This window comes from Eublepharis macularius, chromosome 13 (assembly GCF_028583425.1).
Source record: "Eublepharis macularius isolate TG4126 chromosome 13, MPM_Emac_v1.0, whole genome shotgun sequence".
Taxonomy (NCBI): domain Eukaryota; kingdom Metazoa; phylum Chordata; class Lepidosauria; order Squamata; family Eublepharidae; genus Eublepharis; species Eublepharis macularius.
In genome coordinates, this window is record NC_072802.1 from 47,428,318 (window position 1) to 47,445,301 (window position 16,984).

Genomic DNA, 16,984 nt, shown 5'->3' on the forward strand with positions numbered 1-16,984 from the left:
AAGTCAATTAAAATATTGCGTTTAATTCCAAAATGCCATTGTGTTGGGATAATGCAGCAGATTCATCTGGTGGCCCATTTCCAACAAAGCTGCCATTGGAAGATGAGGGGAAAGGAACAGACATGTAGAAAGGGGGAGGCTTCTGGAAGATACTGGCTCCAAAATGTTGCCTTCGTGCAAAGAAGCATGCCAGAAAACATTCTCACATACAAAGGAATGGAGAAGTCACAGAAACTGATCCCGTGGAGGACAAGTCACTTTGCACTTTTCATACAGCAGCACTGCATTCTATACAGCCTCTCTGGCACCTAAAGTAACCCACCTCAAATGCACTTATTGAAAGTTTCATTTCTTTGCTAGCAGAGATAAACCATTCTAGTGACCAAGTGCCTTGGCTCTGCAGCTGCCAGTCTCTACAATACACACTACATGGAGAGACACTTGGGACAAGCCAAACACATCTGGGATAAGAATATGCTGGAGCTGGCAGGTACGTGATGCCCTATATACAACTGAGGAGGCGATGAATAACTGAGGCACAACCTCTACTGCACAATTCACCATTCTGCTCATCACATAGATGGGTCTGGCTGGTAGTGGATATAGACCTGGATCCACACTTATCAGGTGGCCCTGGGCAAGTCTCTCAGCCTCAGATACCTTTCCATCAAGCTGCAGGGTCCTGACTCACAGGACTGCTATGAAGACAAATAGGTGGAAAAAACACTTTGTACATGAGTTCAATGGGCCAGAGCCCTGTTCCCATCTGAGTATTTATTAGCAAGTAGCAAAGAACAATGCTATACATCACTATTTTTACTGAGAATTCTGTACTATTGTAAATTCTGCAGCATATGCACATTAAGATTTAATTATTCTCATTTTTAAGTAGTCCTACTATACACTAAGAAGTAAGGAAAATCACATACTGGGTAAAGGAATATGGATTAATCTGAAAGGATCCCTCTTTGCTTGCTACTCCCAGAAAGGATGCCTGCACCACTTTGTAATGCCAATTCTCCTGGAACTCTTGAAACTGACAATTAATCCTCCAGTCTGGGTTTATTTATGAACTACTACAACTCAAGCAATACAATATTTTATAATAATCATTAATCTTCTATTAAACAAAACCCACTGCATGCAATCCAAGCAGAACACATGAACCAATTTAGGACTACCAATGACTTCTCAAGGGCTTGAAAATCTAAGGAGGTACCAATCAGAGAGCAAATGAAAAGGAAGAGATCTGGACCCAAATATCCAGGTGAAAGCTGAGACACTATAATATTCCTGCTCCTGGTAACCATTGCCTCCTCAATGCTGTTTAGGTTTGTTAACCAGGTTTTCTTTCCATAAAGCAAAAACACTCATTTTTAATATCTTGCAGGTCTCACTTGCTACTTCATGCACACTCCCTTAATTTATTACATTTTGATCCTTCAAGGAGCTTAGAGAGGCATACATGGAGTCTGAATCTGGGTCTCCCCTGCACAAATCCATCCCTCTGTCTAGTACCTCACATGCGCTAAGATGCCAAACTAACATTTCAGAGGTGAATCCTGAAAATATTTGTCCTGAATACAAAACTTCACTCACACACAAACACACACACACAAGCTAACTGCAAGTGTGTCCCAACTTGGGACAGCCTGCAACTCTCATGCCTTCTCATTCTACCAAATGGGTTTAAGGCTGTCCCCCAAAGCTTCAGCAGAAGAGCTCCAAAGGTCCAGCTGGACCCTGCACAAGGGCTTTTCCCATGCAAAACCTGCTATCCCCACCCTAGCATTTACATGAAGATGCTGGAGCACAGTCCAGGGGACAAGCATCCCTTACCGAAAGGGCTTCTTAGGAGTGAAGTGTGCTGGGGCAGACAAGTAACTTCCCATCTCCAAGCACTGGCTCAACCAGCTCACTGGCAAACCTGTCCGACTGCTTTAGCCGACATGACAACAGCCAGGGCTCGCTTCACCTCTCTCCAATTCGGCTGCCTCGGAACAAGCGTAGGACTGCCAGGTCCCAAGCCGTGGGCTGCTCTTGAGACTTTCCCCCAGCTCTCATGGTTCTGTGCTGCTGCTTCTTAGCATTCATAGGAGCATCAACTTCACAAGAAGGCCATCACACATCTGCGTGGAGGCCGACAGGAGAACTCAAGGCAGACTGAATGGCTGTCAAGTTTCTTCCTCCTCCTCTGGTTCCACCCCAAGGGTGGAGGGAGAGGAGGAGCTCTTTTCAGAAGGTGGGAGGACAACAGTGAAAATAGTTTGGAGAAGAGAACGGATGTACAAAGGATGGAACCTACAGCCACAGAAACCCTGGAAGGCACAAGTCTCTTATTTTTTTTTTAAAAAAAAACATAAAATAGGGGTGCCAAATCAAGTCAAGAGTACTTGATAATCTGATCAGTCATGACCCACCTGACGACCTATCCACAAGAGAGCACTGCTGCCTTGATATTCTGCTAGAAAGCTTCCCTCCCCACAGGTGTCTGAGTGGCTGCAAGCAAAAAAGACAACTCCTGGCTTGTTGAGCAGCACGACCTACCTGCCAGGCCCAATCTGACATCCACCAACAGCAGCAGGGTGGTGGCTTGATTATGTGTTTTTACCTCTGCATGCCGCCTTGGGCAATGTGCTCAAAAGGTAGCAACATAAACTATCTATAATTTCTGCTCTTAAAAATAAAGGGAGGGAGGCCAAGTCCTTATCTGAGGAACAACACCTGGCAGTAAGTAACTTCCAAGTCAGGAGTCTGAACGAAGGCCTGCAGTTGCTGGGTCCCGCTTGCAGAGTCTGGCAACACCACCAGCACAATTCCTTTACTTAAAACTGTACAGGGGCACATGCTTAAGAATCGCTCCAATGGCTGCAGGAACCTTGAGCAGGATAGCATGCCCAAATAACCAATTAAACCATCCAGTAGGTTGATGATCTACTGCTCCAAGAAGTCCAATCTCATCTACAGATTTTAGTAGCTGTTTTCACAATACCGTACTTGTCTCATGAGATTTCTTGTACCGCAACCTTTTTCTCTGCTAATTAACACAGAAACATGAGCCGCTAGGAAGTACTCCTGCAGAAGCCTCATTACCATGAGGACGGGCTCTTTCACAGCTTCCAATTGTTTTAATAGATCTTGTTGAGAAGATCTAGCCAGTGAACTGTGGAACGTATCTGTATACTAGTCTCCAGAAGGGCAAGGTGAAAACAATTTCATAAACACACAAAACCTGCAGCTTTGCAGGTTGCAAGTAGCTGCACCAGTCCAAAGTAAAATCCAAAAACAAAAGCTGTTTTCTACTGCAATGCTTTTGACTAAGATCAACCAAGATGACACAAAACAATGAGCAAGCTTTCAAGTTATCTTGAACAGTTTATCAGGCTGGATAGATAAAAAGAAAAGTAGCTTGATGATGCGTTCTGGAGAATTCAAAAGCTTGCACATTGTTCTGTGTCATTTCGGTTGATCTTAAACAAAAATGTTATGTAGCTTTTCTTTTTGCATTTAGGTTAGCAGCAATCCTTGCAGAGGAAAGCAAAAGCATGTGATGCAGGTGGCTATTGTTTTATAAAAACCATAAGCCAACAGCAACACTTGCTTTTGAAGTATACATATGCAGAGCAGGGGTGTAGATCCTCGCTGATACGTAAATTCTCCTCTCCCACACGCATACCCTAATAACCCATATCTCCAATTCTATCTAGTTTTTCACTGGAAGAGAAATATTTACAAAAAAAGTATTATGGTTTTTGTTTACTTAAAACATTTTCCATTTTCTACTATCACCCCTCACTAGCATGAAGAAGCCCAAGTGCTCAGCTTTCGAGCCTACAGCACAGGCAAGCCTACGTTTCTCAGCATGCTTAAGAAATCCTGGTTTTCCACTGCATCTGATGAAGAGAGCTGTAGTTCTTGAAAGCTTATGCTACAATAAAGTTGGTTAGTCTTAAAGGTGCTACTGGACTCTTTTGCAACTACAGACTAACACAGCTAACTCCTCTGTTTTTCCACTGAAGTCAATGTTTCCACTCAAGTGCAGACATTTCTTTAAAAAAAACTTGCCTCAATTGCTTTGTTCTCCCCTGAAAATATTAAAGTGAGGAGCTACTCTTTGTCTGCACCCCTGCCATGCAAAAGGGGACAGACACATGGGGAGGGGGAATCTCCTACAATAGCCAGGATCTTCCATTTAGTTGGGCTTTTGCAGACTGGCTATAAAATGCAAAGCTGAGAGAGAAAGGTAATAAATCCTGCAGCAGCCCACTGGTTTCAGGAAAAGGGTTCAATTCCTTTTGACAATTTAACACAGCTCCACTGGAAACAGCAGCACTATGATGAGTCTGTGTCTAGGAATGCATTCTCTTTCACATCTCCTGCACTGCCCCTTATGCAGAGGGCTCACATCCCAGACTTCTAGATTATTAGTTCCATACCATGAAAGGGGGGTGGGGAGAACTGGCAGAATATTTGCTTCACAATCAGTGGCAGGAGGAGGAGGAACATTTCCTTAGTGTTGCTGTCAAAGACTGAATCCTCTACCACACAATTCAGTTGGCTAATCCTCAAATCTACATCTTTGAGGACTTCTTCCACAGATTTCAATTAAGCAGAATACAGCAGCTGTCAGAGAAACCTGTTGCTAAAGAGCCGAGCTTGAAAAATACTAGGCACTCAGAAAAGCTGCTGCAAATGAATTTTATTTGGTATGCTCTGTCTCAATGCCAAGACACAGATGCAGGAGACCTCCTCTTAACGGGAAATATTGGAAAAGAGGTTCTAAAATCAGCCTTCTTGACAGCAGCAACTGAAGGAAATAAACCCGATCCCCCAGTAATAAACACAGCAGTTCTGATAATGCTAATCCTAGAAGAGCCATTTACTCTGCTTCATATAGAGCTTGCAATGTTTTTGGACCACTTCCAGACAATTACATTTCTCAACTTCTAGAAGAAATCTCCAAGGTATCATTTCCAAGTTATCTTCACTCTCCCACTGCTTCATCTCCGAAGTTTCATTAAGGTTTCCGGACAACTTGTTAAATGTACATGCAGAAAGCCTGGGCTGGTTCTGCATGAACAGATAATCTCAGAATATACCCCAGGAAAACTCACCTTTCTTGGACTAATTTTTGTTGCAAGACCCCAAGAGCTCCTGTTCAGAACACTTTCATAACCAAATCTGCCTTAAGTTTAAAAATATTCCTGTACTCAGAAGGCATCTGCTTAGGATTTTCTATTCCAGAAAGCAGTATATTCAGAATGTTTGCTGGAAATTAATTCTCCTATCAAGACCTGATGGCAGGACTCCACAACTCTGCTCCAATGGACACGATTGTTCAGAGAAAAAGAACAAAACCCAAGGTGTTTGTTATGATAGTCTGCACATCTTCCTTCAATGTTGCACATCTGTTGTGGGGAACCTCCCATTTTCTCAGATTCCCCTCCCAGAAGTACATCTGTTGCTGTCACAATTACTGGGCCACATCTATAGCTGCAGGACTGCTTTTTTTTTTAATCACCACTCACCTGCCTGCCTCTTTTAAAAGACTTTCTCCCACATTTTTAAGGGCTAGGAAAATAGCAGCAAGCTTCCTTACAGCTTCTTTTCTGCCCTGCCATTTTGTGATCCTTCAGGTTGGCAATTCTTCACATACTACTTATTTATTTAGTGTATTTTTTACCCAACCCTTCTTCCATGAAACTCAGGGCAGCTCCTCCATTTTATACTAAGAAAGAGGTGCTGGCCAAAAATCACCCAGCGAGGTTTCAAGGCACAGAACAGATTTGAACCTGGATCTCCTAGTACAGCACCCTGGGTCTCAATTTCTCACATACGTAGACAATTGGGAGGCAGTGATCTTCCTCCCTCCTCTGTTTGAATGCATGTACAGCCAGATTTATTTGTTCATTATTTTGTCAACTGAGGGTAACTCCAAGGGCAGAATGGTTATTTCCTCCCTCCCTGAACTACTCAGTACAAAAGGCGAAAATGCAGTGGAGCAGGCTTCAGATGTTTACCCAGTGCCTCAGGTGACAGAATATAGGAGCTGCATTCTTCAGGCAACATGTTAATTACCACAGAAGGAAGAGAATAAACGCTACCCTTTTAAGCACGCAGAATATCGCCTCTGATTTGAAAGTCTTTGGGAGGGAAAATTCTACAGGTTATAAGAGTACAGAGTAACCGTAAAATAACCTATGAGGAAAATAGTTTGAGAACTTCATCAGAGGAAGAAAGACAAAGCCTCATTTCCCAAGTCACAGAGCACCTTAGCTTGTCATGCAAGAGGTTAACATTTTGCTTAAAAGGAGGCCCTTCACACATTTTCCATTTGGCTCCTATTGTTTTTCCACATAATCTCTTCTGCTACAGAATCCACTTTCTGTCAAAGAATGTGTAGCAAATTCCAGAAGAGAAGCAGTGTTTAGTCTGTTTCAGCAAACACAAATGAGAGTCTTGTAGCCCCTTAGAGGGTTTTTTTAACACTAGCATAAGCTTTCCTAGACTAGACCAGTGACACTCACTCCATGGCTCAGGAGTTACCGGTGGCTCTTCTGAGCACTGTTTTCAAATCCCACGTTCAAGCAAAGTGACCAAGGCCATTGCCTAGTAGGGCTTGAGGGTGGCAAGTGAAATAGCCACTGCCAGAGGGACTGCGTAAGTCTTCCTGAGGTGCAGGCCTCATGCCAAGGTTGGAAGTAAAGGGCCTGTCTTTTCCAACACCTCCCACCTTCTCTGCAGCTTCTGCACTCTCACCGAGCACCTGGGCACCTGCCAGAAGGAAAACAAGCTGGCTGCGAAGATGGTAGTAAAACCATCAACACAGTTAGCCACAGTGTGTGTGTGGGGGGGGGGATTTTTCCACCCTTTCTCCACAGCCAGTTTTGCCCTCCTCTGGGAGTCGCGGCACCCTCTAGTCTGAGCCTCCTGTTGATGAGAATATGGGTTGTCACAGAAGGCATCCAATAGTCATATGGCAATTTTTGGTTGATGGCAATTGTGAATATGGCTCTCTGCAAGCTGTAGAATGATTACCGCTGGACTAAAGAGTCCGTGCCTTCATGCAAATGATGAAATGGTCTCTAGTGTACAAAATCTTATATAATATGAAAATGTGTTAGGTGCAAGTAATTCCACACCAATCCCTTCCACACCTCATTTAAAATAAAATGAGATACGTAATCATAATTTAGTAAACAGTGTCTAATTCAAGATACAGCAGGCCCCAATCTTGTTAAGCCTGTAGGCACTTTTGGAATTTCGAGAAAGGGAAGTGGATGTCACCACAAAATGGCTGCTATACAGAGTGGGAGCGAATCACAAGACATTGGAAGGCTCCAAGCCACACAATATCCTATAATAAGAGACAGCCACTTCCAATGGGTATTCACTATAGATGCAACTATGATGCCTCCTGGGCACTTGTGAAGCGCCTCCTGCTCCAGTGAGATGGAAGAAAGACTATCTCTGGGCTTTGGAGAAAAGATGCTGGTTGGTTCCAATTTCTGAAGAAAGGGGATGGGTTGCTCCCTGCGCAGTCACAGGGAAAGGTTGCAAAGTCCAGATACAAAGTGTGCATATGGCCAAGCCAAGGGCTCACAGCTGTGATTTGCCTATTAACTCAATACTTTGCCAGTTAGTCAGCAGGTGGGGAATGTTCCAAAGCTCCCTTTTCACATGTACTCCAGTTAAGACTCTCTGGATATTATCCAGCAAGTTTCAGTAAGTTAAGAAAGCAGAGGAAATATATTGGCAGGTATCACAGCATCCCCGCCCTGCCATGCTAGGAATCATACTATATTATCAAGGCCTATATTTAAGCAAGAGGAATTACCAATGAAATGACCGGTCGAAATAAGGGCTACCTTTTCTCCCAATCCAATTCAAGAGCCAGCGTAAGGCTGTGTTGTTTAGACAGGTGTTTTCCTGAATTGTTTCTAATGCTATTTAATTGTGTTAATGTTTTTAGTATGTCGTATTTCTGATCAGTTTTCATTTTATTTGTTTATTGTAAACTAGTTCAGACAGTAATGGAAAGCAGGACGAAAATGTAGATAAATTATTTAATTACATTCATGGAGAGTACGGATATGCATCTCACTTAGTTTGAACAGGGGTGAAAAGGAAAAGATTTTGCAGGCAGCAGTATTTTAACAGTTGGAAACTAAGCCATTCCAAACTCTCCCATACGCTATACCATAAAACTGATGAGGAGGAAGAGTTGCCTCAATTTAGGAACTCTGATGTTGCAAGAACAGTAACGGTGACAGGAACAGTGGAATAAAGAAGAGTGGTTTGTAAAAGTTTCACCCTCACATTGAGAGAAGGTTGGTGAGTCAGAGTGAGCTAGCATCCTCTTCTCTCTTGGGCAATGGCGAACCCCTTGTTCTTAAACTATGGCAAGTGCTCTTGTGTCCTTGAACAGACAAAGAGTGCCTTCAGATTTGCAGGGCCAGTCAAACACGTTACGACACTGAAGGCACAAATGAGACACCAACCCAGCAGTTTCCTTGAGCCACTCTTAAGACTTGCGCAGGAGAACCTACCAGTGAATTAGCGTCCTACAAGTCATCTTGTCTCTGCTGTACCATGTAGCAACTCCAGACCTGTGGACTTCATAAATGGATGACGGGGGAGGCATTTGGTCTGTCTCAGATCATGAAAGCACATGTGCTAAGAGTGGCAGCCCCATACAGAGGCCCAGGTCAAAACTCGGAGAGGAGGAAAAGAGGTGCTCCTAGCCATTTTGATGGTTCCCAGCTACACATCCACTTGCATGGTGAAACAAAAAAGTCTATGTTCCAAGAAGTGCTGCTTTTGAAGTGTGAAATTATGGTCCTACTCAAAACAGTTGTGGGTGTGAGAACACCCAGGGCAAGTAAAGGGTCCCTCTTGGTCATGCCGGGCTTTAAACATCTCGGTGCTATAGGGATCCCACACAGTCCTGTCATAGCAATCCTGGCCTCCACTGAAGCCTGTTTCATTGTATGGCTCAGAGACAGCCATACAGAGAAATTGGTACTTTGCAATCCTTCACAGAAAGCACACCTGGAATGAGATCAGGATAACATGCCATACAGCAGCCAGAATCAATGACAGAGGAAAGACAGCAGAAGGATCTTTCGCTGCAGATACTGGCTGCCCACTAGTCCTCTGGCACACAACACAAAGTATAAGCAGATCAGACATAAGAATAGGCAGGGTTTTCAGATCTATATAGTTTTTTATGGGGCAGAAATCCCTTAATAACACCTGATTACTGGACCTGATGATGTTACACTTATTCAAATGGTCAAGTCAACATGAGCAACACTCTATGTTATCTTTCAGGATACCAGTGAAGAACAGTAAAAGACTGTATGGCATAGTCATTTGCCACACAAGATGAAGTCAAAATTAAATTCAGGCATGTTGCTTACAAGCAACAGCTGAGGGCTTAGAACACTAGAAAAACCCAGCCAAAAGCACATTTATAATGTTCCTAACCATTAGATTATAAAATTCTAAATTGCTCTCATTCAGTCTAATCTACGTAACACAACAGGTGAGGAGCTAAAATGTCATTCTGGTAGAAGGGTAGGGTAAAAAAATAACCAACATGGAAAAGTGTTGCTCTCATGCACTCACCTCTATCTGGATTCATATGTTCAACCAGATGCTGCGCCAAAGGAATACTGACATGTTACCAGCCCCAGGCCAACACAATAGTCAATGAACCCAAGCTGTTCTCACTCTCACTGTGGATGGCTGCCATCCACATAACCCGAGGAATGGCAAATCAGCAAGGTTTAGGCAGGACTTAGCATAATCTCACCCAGTTTGCTAGCCAGCTCCACGTGATTTGATGGGGAATGAGTAAGACTGCTGCAAGTCCTGAATACACCATGCACACTGTAAAAGCTCGCTGGCTACATAGACTGAGCAAGATATCTGTGGCCATTTAGAAGCAGAAAAGAAATTGCAGCAGCACTTCCAAGAAGGTGGCCCAGTATAATGCAATACAAGTTTATTCTAGGATTTTTTTATCCCCCCTTTCTATTCAAAAGAAACATTCAAGGAGGCTTCCAATAATAGAGGTAAAGTAAAGCCACAATATATTAATTAGGAGTAATAGAAACAGTATTTTACTTCGATATGGCTTTCTCTAACTAGCTAAACACAGAACACAGAAAACCAAAGAAAAATCTCAGCCCAAACTACGTAAGAGAAAGAGAGAAGTTGGACAGAGCCACTTGCACGCATCCACTGTGGCCCCAAAAAGTGTGACTGGTGTGCGAGGTCAATTCTGAACAAACCGTTTTTCAAGGCTAGGAAAGGGGCCAATAGTCCATTAGAGCAATTACACGCCAGCCAAGAAGCCAGCAAAATCCACAGGAAGTCTGTCCACAGCCTCCGCAAGAGTTGCCAGAACTTACAGTTGCCAGCTGCCAAAGACTTTCAACCAGCAGCAGCCTCTTAAAAGTTTGGCACAGGAATATTCAAAGCTAGCAATGAGGCCAGCAGTAGAGGAGGGACAGCGGGAATCAGCATTAGGCCAGCAAGCAATACAGGGTGGGGTGAGAGAGCATTTCCTTTATTGCACCTTTTAGTACAGCTGCTAATTACACAGCTTGCATATTGTCCTGCATCCAGCACTTAGGACCAGAAGGGAAGCACAGGATACAGGTGGCGGCTCTTAACTGCAGGCAAAGTTTTCCTGGACTCAAGCATTCAGTGATCTTTATTTCTTGCCGGCACTTCCAGGTCAGGTTCTCATTTACAGAACACATCAGTACACACAGAAATTAATGCTGCCACCTTACACTTGCAGCCTTGCTTAAGTCACTGAGGGGTGGAATTTGAGTCATTTTTTTCACCTTCCTAAAACAGTATGTCGGGATCAGAGCTGGCTGCTAAAGCCTTGAATGTGCTAAGCCCTCCCAAACTACAGATGTGAAAGCTTGGGGGGAAATACAGACATTTGGAGGGGGAAAAAATCCCCCTTCCCCTCAATGGAAAAATAGGAAATTCTGGGGAACACTCAAAATTCAAATGAATTAAATGCTTTATAGGACGAGATTTTAGTCACTCAGAATATATAGAATGAAAATTTTTATGCAAAACATAAAAATGGCATTAGATCATCATGTACTTTCAAGCATGTACTGTTTAAATGTGATCAATTTTCCCCACGATTAACACTATAATGTATATGACACACTACCAAAAAAATTGGTGTTTCCACTGTTATGAAATTTAACAAATATTCAAATATACTGCTACCCCTGTTATGAATGTATGAGACTGTTTCTGCATTTCTCTTCACCTTACCATTACTCCATGAACATCTCATGTTCCAGCACAGTGTGGTTCTTTCAGGACCCACAAGACGTATCTAGGGGTGTACGCCTCAGGTTTCCCATTCAGGTAAAATACCCGAACCAGACCTGATCTGCAAAGATTCTGGATTCCCAAATTGGGGCCAGCATGCTGGCCCCGATTCGGAAATCCCGAATCAAAGCTTTCCCAAAGCATTTGGGTTGCTTCGGGAAGCTTCAGGGCCCAAGTTTAAAGGGCCCTTTCCCTGCCTCTTGCAAGCAGCAGGTCCCTTTAAACTTCAGCTGGCAGGCGGGGGGCGGGATTTCCCCATCTGACAGCTGAAGTTTAAAAGGCCTCTTCAAACATCCCACCCCACCCCCAACCCCCAGCTCCAGTCGCCCACCCCACTTACCTTGGCCCTGCCGCTTGCAAGGCGGCCAGCTGCCCAGCAGGCCGCTGCAACCACGGAGGCAGCAGGGCAGCATGGTGGAGGCTCAAAAGGCCCTTCCTGCCCCTCAAATGGCTACCGCCGCGGCCATTTGAGGGGCAGGAAGGGCCAAAGGAGGCAGCTCCAGCCTTCTCCACTGCCCTGTGGGCCCACGCAACAGCAGAGGAGACAGAAAAGGCCCTTCCTCCCCCTCAAAAGGCCGCTGTGGCAGCCATTTAAGGGGCAGGAAGGGCTGGAGGAGGCAGCTCCAGCCTTCTCCACAGCCTCGCGGGCCCGCACAGCGGCAGAGGAGGCCGAAAAGGCCTCCCCCACCACCCTATGGGCCCGCTCACCGCCAGATCTGGCCTTCCCGGCCGCCCTGCAGGCTGCTGCGGACTTGGAGGAAGCGGTGTGGTGGTGGCTGCTCCAGCCTTCCCCGCAGCCCTGCAGGCCCGGAGGAGGCAGCGGCAGCAGAGGAGGCAGTTCTGACCTTCTCCGCCCGGCCAGGTAAGTGGGTTGGAGGGGACAGGAGGGCTAAGTGGGGGGGTGAGGGGGGTGCTGGAAGAAAGCCCACCCCTCTGAATCACTTTGGAATGCTCCGAATCTTTATGGAGCATTCCGAAGCGATCCAAATACCCGAATCAGATTTTGGGTATTTCCAAATGTTTTTCCCGCTTTGGGTAAACCTGAAGCAGGACATCCAAATATTTTCGGGGTGCACACCCCTAGACGCATCCCCTCTCATCTATACCTGGCTGCCACTTTCTGAATTAACTGAAATGACAGGACGGTCTTCAAAGGCAACCCCACATAATCTAATCTAGATGTGATCAGAGCATGCACAAATGTGACCAAACAATGCTTCTCAGGGAAAAGAAGCCAGTGGTGAACCAAACAAAACTGACTAAAGGAATTATGGCCAGGGCTCATTTCGAGGGGGAACACACAGGAATGCAGTTCCGGCAGTTCCCCCAAAAGGTCACATGTCAGGTGGCCCCGCCTACCTGACTCTCGGCCATTTTGGGCCTGTTTCAGCCTGGATTGGGGCCAAAATGGCCCAGATCGGGCCTCTGATGGGTGGTGGATCACTCTCCTGCTCATCAGCGGCCTGATCCTGACCATTTTGAGTCCCTGTTCAGCCATTTTCAGCCCCTTTTTGGACCCAATTTCAGCCCTGAATGGCCAGGATTGGGTCCAAAACAGCCAGAATAGGTGATGTCGGTGGGTGTGGCATATGCAAATCAGTTATACTAATGACACACTTCTGGTGATGGCAAGAGGCGTGGCATATGCTAATGAGTTATGCAAATGAGTTCCTCCTGCTCTTTTTCTATGAAATGACCCCTGATTATGGCCCACAGGGGATCCAGGCTTCCATGTGTAGGCCAAGGTCTAAAACCACCTCCAGGCTTTGAATCTGCTCTTTTAGGGAGCTCTCAGATGGTAAACTGGCTGATTCCTGGGAGACAAGGATGAAAGCAGAATACATGTCACTATTGCATCACCTTCCCAAGCTCACCACAATCATATGCACACCATCAGGACCCACAGATAGCTTCTGGTGGCCACTATCCACCCCTAATCACCAATGCTCATTATATGGGCTACCATCAATATACCCAACATACATTCACACAGTAAGACAACAGCACTGATTTCACTCACCGGAAGCAGGAGATGTGCCAAGCTTCGTTGACAGTCCTGTACAGTCTCTCACCAGCTGCAATGCTGTCTCCACATCCCAGGCATCTCCAATCCTCTTCAACTGCATACAAGAGCAAAGATTCATCACTTCAGTAGCTGCTTCAGAAAACCCAGTGCGCCCCCCTCAATTTGCAACAGCAACCTCCCCCCAGTCATGACCACAGCATTAATCTGCTGATATGGGTGACCGTTATCTTTCAAGTACAGCATTAGAGGTGGCCTGGGACTCATCCAGCCAGTCACACTGGGCTTCAGGAGCTGCCAGAAAGCAGCAGGTTCCAAGTGGTTCAGAAGTTCAGCATCAGGTCAAGAGACAGGGCACTGTCCCTCCTCTGACTGGGGTGGAAAGGGGCTTATCTTCCACACCATGTTCCAGCAACCTTCAGTTCTGGCCGACAACCAAGGCAGTCAAATGTATGGACTTGTTTCAAGTGAAACTTCCACCCCGCAGCTCAGCAAAGTCTCACTGGGGTTCTGCCTTCTATTGCACAAATGAACCAGTCCCTCTTGGCCACCCTCCATCGTGGCATCAAAACAAGAAGCCAGGGGACAGACCGGCTCAGCGCTTTCTGGGAATTAACTCGGAAGCAGCTGAGGGAGGCAACGCTGGCATTTGCCCCGCAATGCTGACTCAGCCACACGAACGAATTATTCTCCCTTCATCCACCAAATTTTCCAGAAGGGAGACAAATGAAAACAAAAAGTTTAATTTTATGGGAAAGGGCCCCCCAAGGGCAGCCATCCCACCATTACTGGATATCTGTCTAACCATTTTTCCTCCCAATAAGAAATGCTCCACCAATTTTATGGATGGGATTACACCAGATTATGAGGGAAAACACACCTTCGGAAGCTCCTTGTGAAGAGGGCATTAAGGCTTGCACAGACTTCCATTTTAACTCCGATTCTGTGCCAAGAGATTAACTATTGAAACTATGGGTTCTAAACTCAGCTTTCCAACAAAGAAGCAGTGTTTTCCTTGTCCAGAAGAGGTAGTTAGAAGTGGGCTTGTGCCTATGCGTATATTGCTGCTTTTTAACATTTATATATTCGTTGTAATGGCACTTTGGCCTTCCCCAAAGAGTTAGGGTAAAATATTTCACAACCACCCTAAAGAGATTTAGTCTGAACGAATGAGATGTCTACAGCCACTTTGGCCAAATAGCGGTCTGATCCAGAGTCAACCATATTCAAGATGCTCTGCCACACTGGCTCAAAGGGAGGTAAAATCCCAGCTCAAATCTTATATACTGAAGTACAATAAAAGCTCTCCAAGAGACACAGAGCCACTATGCTAAAGGCAAACCCACCTGATATTAGACAGACAGCTGCATAGATTAATGTGGCAAGCAACAGACTGGTATAGTACTTAAAGAGCGCCTGACTAGGATGACAGGTTCAGATTTCAGCTCAACCATGGATGTACCTTGTGGCGGGCCAGTTGTCTTCTTTCAATGTAGCCTACCTCACAGGTTTGTTGTGTAGGAGGAAAGACTTTTATGCCCTAAACTCATGGGAGGAAGAGTCAGATAACAATATACTAAACAGACAATGCATTCTAAGGTTTGGGTAAGTTTATACTTCTGGCATCACATGACCAGCATGGACTAACAGCCATGTGGGTCAAATGGATGCAGTGAAGAAGGGGAAGGGGGTGAAACTGCTCCCTTCTTCCTCTTTCATCAGCAGAGCTACACTGACAGAATGGGCAGAAAGGGTGATACAGCTTGTCCATTTCTTCAGTGGCAAGTGTTTCAAGGTTGGAATCAATTGCAACCTACATTCCCGAAACACAGTGCTCAGAAGAGCTGCAGGTGGCATACCAAGGAGCTTGAGCACCACTGGTTTATAATTTCTCTTCTACTACCAACCAGGGGTTCTCGTGCACCAGCAATAGACCAGAAGATAGAAGCTTCCTCATTGCCATCCATCTAATTAGACTCAGAGCTTCTGAATTCTTAGGAAAAGGCTGGTGACCCTACCAACCCCTAGCTGAAAAGTAAGGCTGCATCTGTTTTAAACTGCATTAATTTTCCACTGGAGATGGCTCCCATAATCATTTGTTACTGCTTTGAGCCAAGAATTCTGCATTGTCTTTAAAAGTCCCTCATTAACACAAACATTTAGATGCAAATACCTGCAAAAGTCAGCCAACAGAGATAAGCTCCTTCTTACCTTCTACCTTCAGATTAATAAGAGGTGTCACCTCCCTCCCATTCATCAAAACTTTTCGAGCTTCCTACCCTCAGGGAAATGTCTCTGCCCTGATGGATCAGCTGAGGAACCCCGGACTGTTGCAAAAGACTCTACAGCTCATTCCAGGATATACACACAATTTGCCTGGGTTGTGCTTCTGGCTCAGGGAGAAGACTGCAAAGGCTAAAGAGCACCCTAGGTTGGAACCAACATTCCCCATGGCTGCACATCGCAAGAAAACCTAAGTAGGAGCAGACAAGCTATCCAGAGCATTTCTCCCCAACTCCTATCCACAATTTCTGTTTTGCAAGATAATCTATCGTAAGCCTGATAAGGGATGTGTCACAGGGTGTAGTCCCGTATGACAACAAGCTAGCAGAAAAACCATTCTTCTCTAGCAGATATGCTTGACCTGAAATTTATTGAACTAAAACAGCAATGCAACTATATATTACGTTTTGGGTAGAAGAATTCGACAGAAATGTTCTTTAACGTACCCTTAATAAGTCTTTGAATTAAGCCTTGACAGGGCCCTGTGTGCTGCAAGACATTTAAGTGAGGTTTTGATACCTGGTGTTTTCTAAGACAGCTTAGGACCCACTTCCTTCTCTTTCTAGTCATGCAGGTTGAGGGTCTGTGTGTAGATGGGGAAGAGGGGAGAGTTGTGCTTTACTTTCCAGTTTTCTATAGAGTTGAAGCTGTTGTGAACAAGCAAAAGAAAACTGGCCAAGGGTTAATAGTTAAAATGACCATCCCAGCTGCACAACAAGGTCTGGGAACACCACCTCTCTGCAAAGCCACATGAGAACTACATCAATTCTGAGAGGTCAAAATGACATGACGGGTGCTTCAAATCCATGCAGTATAAGTAAGCAAGATCTCTGTTTCAGACTGGAAAAACACACTTCCTGCAGTTTTAACAGCATGGCACACCAGGAGTTTGCCAAAACAAGTCAATCTACATAGATGTGATGGATGGCGGTTTAATATACCCCATTAAGGTGCACTGCTTCCTTATCACGCTCATTAACCAAAGTGCCAGCTTTAAAACTTCCCGCGGGAGAACACATTCCACAGCACCGGAAACGCTAAGGACTCCCTGCCCTTTGCAGAGGACTCTGATGGTGCCATCTTAAGCAGAGTTATACCTTCCCAAGCCCACTGAAGACAATGAGCGGAGGACAGAGCAACTCTGCTTAGCGCTGAACAAATAGTTACTAAAACACACTTTCTGTAATTCGAGCCTACTGACACTGTCACCCCATAGAATCCAATGGCCCTTGCATAGTTCTACACTACAGGGAACAGCTATGGCAGGAATGTCTTTTATGCAGTCTATACACCATTACTGACCAT

General features: G+C 45.1%; 1 protein-coding gene across 3 annotated transcripts in view; it reads right to left on the minus strand.

Annotated features, from left to right (window-relative positions):
• The window catches only part of LIMK2 (LIM domain kinase 2), a 43,216-nt gene that overhangs the window by 24,231 nt on the left and 2,001 nt on the right, over positions 1–16,984 (minus strand). For 2 of the 3 annotated variants that reach the window (XM_054996308.1, XM_054996307.1), the window contains exon 2: positions 13,394–13,493. In XM_054996308.1, coding sequence (XP_054852283.1) covers positions 13,394–13,493 — 100 coding nt within the window. Of the gene's footprint in view, positions 1–1,839; positions 2,145–13,393; positions 13,494–16,984 lie in introns of those variants that run through there. The other variant, XM_054996309.1, reaches the window with a different exon arrangement.